The 8156-nt window shown below is 62.6% G+C and overlaps 1 protein-coding gene across 1 annotated transcript; it reads left to right on the top strand.

Moving 5' to 3' along the window:
* Positions 1 to 3893: 3893 nt before the first annotated feature.
* NXPH3 (neurexophilin 3) lies at positions 3894 to 8156 on the top strand. Its single transcript, XM_037493011.2, has 2 exons — positions 3894 to 4058; positions 6404 to 8156. Exons 1-2 carry the CDS (start codon positions 4005 to 4007, stop codon positions 7106 to 7108), a joined length of 759 nt encoding a protein of 252 aa, XP_037348908.1. The 5' UTR covers positions 3894 to 4004; the 3' UTR covers positions 7109 to 8156.

Here is an 8156-nt window from a genome sequence, read left to right as displayed (position 1 = left end):
TATCACCTTGCTCTGGCTAGAGTGGCTATCACCCAAAAGTTAAGAATAATAAGTGCTGATGAGGACGTGGAGAATATATTCCCATCTCTTGGTGGGAATATAAATTGATGTAGCCCTTAAACAGTTTGGAGGTTTCTCAAAACATTAAAAAATAGAACTACCATATGATCCAGCAATTGTACTTCTCGATATTTTCCCTAAGAATATGAAAACACTGATTTGAAAAGATACACGCACCCCTATGTTCAGTGCAGCACAAATTCAACATCGCCGAGAGATGGAAACAACCCAAGTGCCCAGCGATGACGAGAAGAACACGGATACGTGGACAAAGAAATGTGGTATATACTTAGAAGGGAATACTACTCAGTCATAAAAAGGTGAAACCTTGCCATTTGTAGCAACATTATGGGTGGAGAGGGACCAGATTGTACTAAGTGAAATAAGTCAGAAGGAGACAGACAAAGTGTATGTGTCCACTCATTTGTGGATTAGAAAGGAAAACAGAGCAACCGCATACACAAAACAAACACTTAGACTCTGACACCAGAATGTGGTGCCCAGAGGGGAGGAGGAGGAGGTGCAAATAAGAGGGGACTGACCGATTGGAGGTGAAGGATGACTGGACATTTAGTGGTGGGCATTGAGCGATTCCTCAACCACTGAGGTGAGAAAATGCACCCCTGAATTATACAGTCAATAGATGTTACCTCAAGAAAAAAAAGGGCTCCCATCTATGAGGGGAGGGACCCTAGTATCTGAATGGGCACACCACCCATTCTCCTTGGCACACCCAACACTGAGAGCCCCAGCGTTCCTGCTGCTTCCAGAATCCACCCGCCTGCCTGCCTTGCCCGGCTGCTGTCCCTGCCCGGGGACTTCAAGGGTGTTCTTCCTCGGCCAGGGTGCCCAGGCCCCTCCATCCAAGCCCCTGGCTCCTCTTCTACCATCCACCCCGCCCTGTGCCCCAGGCTAGACTTTCTTCTGCCATTGGGTAGCCAGTACCACCCAGACTTGACATGACCAAGGGTGGTCCCACCACCCTCTCCTGGGAACCCTCCTTCTGTCCCCACCCGTAGGGAACGGAGGAGTCAGACTTGCCTCCCTTGCCCTCTGCCTCCCTCGTCTCAGCAGCAATTAGATCCTGGTAGTTTTGCCTCTTCCATGCCCCCTCCCTGCCTTCCTCTCCCGACTGGCTGCCCCAGTCTCTCCTCTTCGCAGTGAATTTTTCAAAAGCTTTCTAAAATGCAAATCTAACTATAATAACCAACCTCCTTAAAGCCCTTCAAGACCTCCTCATGAACAGAGGGGCTCACCCCCTGACCCCACACATCAGCCCCTCGTCAGCTGTCCCGGCTTGCGGCTCGGCTCCCTCTCTTCCCCTGCCCGCCAGTGGCAGCAAATGGCTCCCACTATTGGCCTCCAGACCTTGGCCATTCACTGTCCCCGGCCAGGACCAGCCCTTGCCTGGCAGAATCTGCGTCACAACTCCACCATCACCTCCTCCAAGAAGGCATCCTGACCTACCCTCCCTTCCCCTCCCCCTCTCTCCCCGGTGCACCCATAATGCCCGGCACAGGGATCTGTTATTCCACTCACCACACTGAGTTACAATCATTTACAATCATTGATTTTCAAGTCTCCCGGTAGCCAGCGAGAGCCTTGAGGGCAGGGATGGTGTCCCATTCATCTCTGCATCTCAGCCCCTGGCCTGGCGCCTGGCTCTGAGGACAGGCTGACCAGTGATTGATAGATGAGTGCAGAAGGGAGACTGGAGGGAAGTGAGAGGCAGGAACAGCTGAGAGGGCAGTGAGGGCAGGTGTGGCAGGAGGCTCAGCCAAAGCAGCCGTGTGGGAAGCAGCAAAGCGAGAGCTTGCGCGCTGCACTCCCCCCGCTGCCGGCCAGCACCGTGCCTCAACTTTGTTTGCATTTTGTCTCATTAGTTCTTGCAACAGCAGAGCAGGACACCGGCACCAGAGAGCCAGAGCAACCTGCCCAAGGTCACACAGTCCAGCCTGGAGTGAAATCGGGACTGCCAGGCCCGAGAGCCTGCATTCTTGCTGCCGGGTCACACTGCTCTCCCAGGGACAGGGCCTTCTGGAGACGGACAGGAGTGGGCCCGGTTATGCCTCCCCCCAGCTGAGTGCCAGAACCAGCTGTCCACGCTGAGGCCAGCAGCTTCTTCCTCCCAGCCACACCAGAGACTCAGAGGCTGGACAGAATTTATCTGTCCCTTCCTCCCCTGGCTTCGGGGTCTTGGACTAGAGAAGCACACACACACCCCCTACCCCTACCCGGGAAGGGCTGCAGCATCCTGGTACCGCCCCAAGTGCCTGGGGAAGGCAGGGGGCTCGGTGATGGTGTCTGGGCTCTGCAGAATCTGTCTCCCTCATCGCACTTGGCCCAGGCTGATATTAAGATTCATCTGCATTCCCCGCGCACCCGCCTGGCAGATGGTGGGGGAGGAGGCTGGGTGTGTGCTGGGGGCTGCAGCCAGAGACCCAGCTGGGCCTCGAGGACCACAGAGCAGGGTGCCCACCCAGCATGCCCTATGGCCCAGCCAGGCTGGGGCCCCTCCAAATGCTGGGGCACCTCCTCATCCTCATGGCCTCCAAGGACTGCTAGCACCTGACCTTTGATTTTTCTGGAGACTAAAGGGGCCCTGGAATTCCAAGAAGAAAATGTAGACATGGGGGACAGGCCCACACCCTGGAGAATCTCAAATCAGGGTCCTGTTCCTCCTTGCCCTGGAGGCTTGCAGAGACCAGAGATAACCAGGGGCCCCACTGGGATAGGAGCCCCACTAACAACGAGGTGACTCCCTGGTCACAGAGAGGGCAAGCAGGGAAGAACGGAGGGACAGTCTCCAGAGAGGCCGTGCCCACCCCAGATTCTCAGATTTGCCCTCCCTTGGGCCCCAGAATCCATCCCGGTCCCTAGCGGCCTGTGCAGGGCAGGGGAGAAATCAAGTTTCCAGACACTGACTGGACCGAGAAAGGAGATGTGTGGCGAGTGTTCCCGGGTCGTCAGCGCAAGGCAAGAGACAGCAACGACATGGTACCAGAAGGCGCACAGGCTAGACACCCGGGAGAACTTCCTGCGCGCAGGAGCAAGCCCGTGCAGAGCGAGTGGGCTGCTGGCTGTGGGGACCGGCTGCGCTGAGCAGGGCATTCCCTCCCGGCTGGTGGGATGGGCTTGGAAAACTGACCTTTCCCAGTTCCGGGTCTGCTGAGGGTCAGAGTGGGGCAGCAGAGTCCCTCTGGCGCTGGCTGAGACTGGCGCCCTGCCAGGGGGTGGAAAGGTGGGGTCCCTGCCCCCGGCCGCCACCCTCTCCGCGGGGCCGAGACGTGCTCCGCCCCCGCGTCCTGCCCCCTCCGCCCTCGGTCCGGCGGCTGCGGGCCGGCAGGGGAGGAGTTAACTCCGGCGGTACCGGCTGGGCTCACAGTACCTGCCGCGCCGCCGCCGCCGGTGGGAGGGACGAGGAAGCGGGAGCCGCGGGCGCCGGGAGCGCTCCAGTCTGGCGGGGCGCCGCGCGGGGAGCGGGCGGCCGGGGCTCCGCGCGGCCGGGGGCTTCCGCCAGGGGGCGCGCCGCGACGGGGCGGGAGGGGCCGTCTGGTCCCGAGAATTAGCACCGGGGACGGGCGCGCGCGCGGGTCCCCAGCACATCTGGGCGAGCCCGGCGCCGCTGGAGCCGAGAGGGGCGCCGAGCGCGTATCTGGAGCGGCAGAGCCACCGCGCAGCTGGGGCCCTTCGAGGCGCTCCGGGCGCACATCTGGGACCTCGAGAGGGAGCCTTGGCGCGCGCAGCTGGACCAGGGGAGGGGGCGGCGGCTGCACAGCTGGACCGAAGGGGGCGGGGTCGGTCCTGGGCGGCTGGCGGAGGGGAGGGCCGCGAGGCGCCGGCGCCGGGAGCATGGGACGGCGCGCCTGAGAGAGCAGGGGTGAGGAAGGGGCCTGGGACCCCGAAAGGAAAAGCGAGGAAGGGGCACGTGAGCGGAGGAGGAGATGCAACTGACTCGCTGCTGCTTCGCGTTCCTAGTGCAGGGCAGCCTCTATCTGGTGAGTGGTCCGCGGGGAGCTGCGCGCAGGGGCGGGGGCCCGGAGCACTGGGGGAGAGCGCGGGAAGCTTCTGAGCCCTGAAACTTTCTCCCTTCCCCCCAGCATCCCAGGATGAAGGGGAAACCTGGAGGCTGGGGAGAGGGCGGCTCCGAGGCCGGAGACCCGAGAAAGGGTTAACAGGGGCGGGGAGCGGCGCTCGCTGGCCCACCCACTAGCCCGCCGGCGGCGGGAGGTGTGACCGGCACGAGGGACGAGCCGGCCGGCGGGTCGCCGAGGGTTGCTTGACCCCTTCCCGGCGCCCGGGACGCGCGGGAGAGGAGTGGGGGCGGGGAGAGGGAGCGCCGGCCCGTTAGGTCAGGGGTGTGGGCTTTGCCCTGACCTCGGGGGTCCGAGGAGCCCGGAGTCTGGATCCCCCCGTGCGCAGAGTCGGTCCAGGCGGGGGGCGGCCCCCGCGTCCTTCCCTCCGGTCCTCCCTCCCACTCCCTCCCTCCCCGCCTGTTGTTTTCCTCTCCTCTCCCGGCAGCGCGCAGCCCGAGCCCCACAGGACCAGGGCAGGCGGCTCCCGCCCCGGGCGCCCGCGGCAGCCGAGCGGGGCTCCCAGAGCCCGCGCCCCGCGCGCTCGCCCGCGGCTTCCTGGCCGCCCCGGACGCGGGGGAATCCCACCGCAGCCCCCAGCCCAGGGCTCAACTCCCCTCGGACCTCGCGCCTGCCAACCGCTCCCCACATCCCCGCCCCCCCACAATCCTGTCGTGGAGAAGCCTTAGCCTCACATCTGGATCTGCTCTTTCTCCAAAACAACAATCCCCTTGGCCTCCTCCCCTTGGCACTGCGTGGAGGAGCCGTCTCACATCCCACCTGCGGCCCTTATGCTCCAGCCTTTAGCTGGGACCCACCCCCCCCAGCCCAGTACATACAGCTTTGCTACCTAGAGCCCAGCCCCAGGAGCTTCCCCTCCCCCTGTCCTTCTGCCCCATCCCTGGGCCTGTCCGGCAGGGCCTCTGCATGTCTGAGGGCATGACCAGGCCAGAGCAAGGGGCTCAAAGATCCCAAGCCCCTTTGGAGTCCTCTAGACCACAGCCTCTTAAACCACCCCCATCCTCACCCAGGGTGATGCCAGCAAATCCAGATGCTGCCCGGTTGTGAGCTGATGCCCCACATACTAGGCACGCAGACACAGAGGGCAAATGCTCCCTTCAATAGCCAGTACACACAAACCAGGAGCTTCTCCCCGAAAGCCTCCTCTGACCACCCCACCCCCCCATGTCCCACCGCGCTGGCCTGTGCCCGAGCTCAGTCAGGGTGTCCTGCTGGTCCTCTGCCAGGAAGTCGCATGTCACCTTAGCGGATCCAGCAGAGGCCGCTGAGTTTTCCAGGAGACTTGGGGTGGGAACGGAGCCCAGATAACACCCCCGTGAAAGGACACATGCGAGACCAGAGTGTGTGGTGCGAGGGAGGGCCGACCCTGTGTGACTAAGCTCGCGGCCATGAGTCCTGTTGTCCTCATCTGTGAAATGGAACCATAATTCCTGCTCCCTCTGCTAGTAATGTCCTGGACGTCATCGCTGTCCCCAGGGGAGTGCTTGGTTTTCCATACCCTTGGTCCCCGTCCTTCCCTGGGGGTGGCGCTCAGGCAGGCCTAGCAAACCTAAGCGCTTTGTGCCTGGGAAAGCAGCCACTGGGGTCTGTTTCCATTGTCTGTTGGTTCTCCCGGCCTCTGAGGGTAGGACTTTCCCAGGGCAGGGATGGTGTCTCATCCAACCGACCCTTAGGTCCCCAAAGCAGGGCTTCGACCAGTCCTGTCAAACAGGGGCTCTCCCAGTCTAGAGGTGGGGCTCCCCTGTCTGACTCCAGGCTCTTGAAGGGCAGAGACTGCACCTCCCCCACCAGCCTGGGCGTTTCAGAGGCAGAGACTCTGCTGCTCCTGTAAGATGAGGGTGGGGGGCTGAGCCAGCTAGGGGATGTGTCTGCCATCAGGTGGGGGTCTCCCAAGAGCAGGAGCTCGGCCTCCCCATCACTCTAGGGGTCGGGATTGTGCCTCTCTGTGCCGTGGCCCCCTGGAGAGACTACCAGGCCATCTTGTAGACTGACTAGTGGCCAGAGGCAGCCCAGGAGGAGAGGAGCGGGAGGAGAGGGGAGTGTTAGAGCACTAGATGGGGCCACACCACCAGCCAGAAGGCAAACCCGCCCCCAGCCCAAGTGCGTAATGAGGTGGAGGGGCGCCTCAGTCCACGTCGGAGCCAGAGCCGGAGTGGAAGGGAACCAGGGAGAGAGATGATGCGGGTTGGTGGGCAACGGTGGGCCCTCAGCAATGGGGCTCTCACTCTCCCCCCCAACTCACTCCATAGGTCATCTGTGGCCAAGATGATGGTCCCCCAGGTGCAGAGGACCCTGAGCATGATGACCGCGAGAGCCAGCCTCGGCCCCGGATGCCTCGGAGGCGGGGCCACCTCTCCCCTAAGTCCCGCTCCATGGCCAATGCCACCCTCTTAGGGCTTCTGGCTCCACCTGGGGAGGCATGGGGGACCCTTGGGCAGCCCCCCAACCGTCCAAAACACAGTCCCCCACCCTCAGCCAAAGTGAAGAAAATCTTCGGCTGGGGGGACTTCTACTCCAACATCAAGACGGTGGCCCTCAACCTGCTCGTCACTGGGAAGATCGTGGACCACGGCAACGGGACCTTCAGCGTCCACTTCCGGCACAACGCCACGGGCCAGGGCAACATCTCCATCAGCCTGGTGCCCCCCAGTAAAGCGGTAGAGTTCCACCAGGAGCAGCAGATCTTCATCGAAGCCAAGGCCTCCAAAATCTTCAACTGCCGGATGGAATGGGAGAAGGTGGAGCGGGGCCGCCGGACCTCGCTGTGCACCCACGACCCGGCCAAGACCTGCTCCCGCGACCACGCCCAGAGCTCAGCCACCTGGAGCTGCTCCCAGCCCTTCAAGGTCGTCTGCGTCTACATCGCCTTCTACAGCACGGACTACAGGCTGGTCCAGAAGGTGTGTCCCGACTACAACTACCACAGCGATACCCCCTACTACCCCTCTGGGTGACCCCGGGCAGGCCGCAGAGGCCAAGTCAGGGCTGGAGGGACAGTCTGCCCAGCAGGAGGCCATCGTCTGGACACTGGGCAGAGGCGGGGAGGGGGGTGGACAGGAGGAGAGGTCAAGTGGGGCCGGGACCAAGTCTCCAGGGGCACCGGAGGGGTCCCAGGTGCTGGCCGGGCCCGAGGCTGTGGCCCGGGGCGCAGGAGCACCGAAGGAGGAGTTTCCTGCGCAGCTTTATGTGACTTCCCCACCCAGCTGAGGGTGGGCAGATGCTGGGCCCCGAGGCCCTTGGGTAGACAGACCAGCGTGACCCCAGATAAGGTCATGGGGAGGAGCCTAAAACCTTGGCTCCTCCCTGCTGTCCTGAAAAGGGACGGCAGCGAGGAGAAGGGGATTTCATCAGCGTGGACACCCCCTAAGCGCCAAAGTCGGGCTTCCTGGGAGCCAGCACTCAGGGTGGCAACGGGAGGAACTCTGCAGCCCTCCCCACTGGGCAGCCCCCAGTCTCTTGTCCTGGACGGTGGGCTGAAGGTGGCTTGAGACTCGAGCGCTGTCCCATGGAGCCACTGATGTCTTGACCCCCTGCCTCTAGCCAGGCCACCCCTTTCCAGAATTTCCTCTCGTGCCATTGCCCCCCACCTCTACCCACCCTCGAGCTGGCAGGACGCTGTCCCAAGACGGAGGGCAGTGGTGGGTCTCCCAGCACCACGGCCACCGTGGACACTCATGTGTGCGGTCCCCCCTGCTGGCTCCTCCAGGAGCGTCCTTGTCCAGTGAGTGATCCTGCAACAGCCAGTCTCCCCTGTCAGATCCCGGCTCACCCAGATGGAGATGGTGCCTCCCCTCTGGGCCCCGGGGTGGCCCTCGGCAGCGGTGAGCTGAGGGAGGCCACCGTGGCGAGCTGAACCTGTTCTGTAGTGTCTGTCTGTGGTGGGGGGAGGGGCGGGAGGTTTCGTGAAATCATCTGAATGTCGAGTTCTGTGTGCAAAATCTTGTTCTTGGAGCAGGGAATAAAGCTTTCCCGCGGGGGCACTGGACTCCAAGCTGTCTGGGG

The sequence above is a fragment of the Talpa occidentalis genome, unplaced genomic scaffold, assembly GCF_014898055.3.
Source record: "Talpa occidentalis isolate TD23 unplaced genomic scaffold, MPIMG_talOcc4v2.1 talOcc4.7, whole genome shotgun sequence".
Lineage (NCBI taxonomy): Eukaryota > Metazoa > Chordata > Mammalia > Eulipotyphla > Talpidae > Talpa > Talpa occidentalis.
This window is presented reverse-complemented; position numbering and strand designations above follow the sequence as displayed.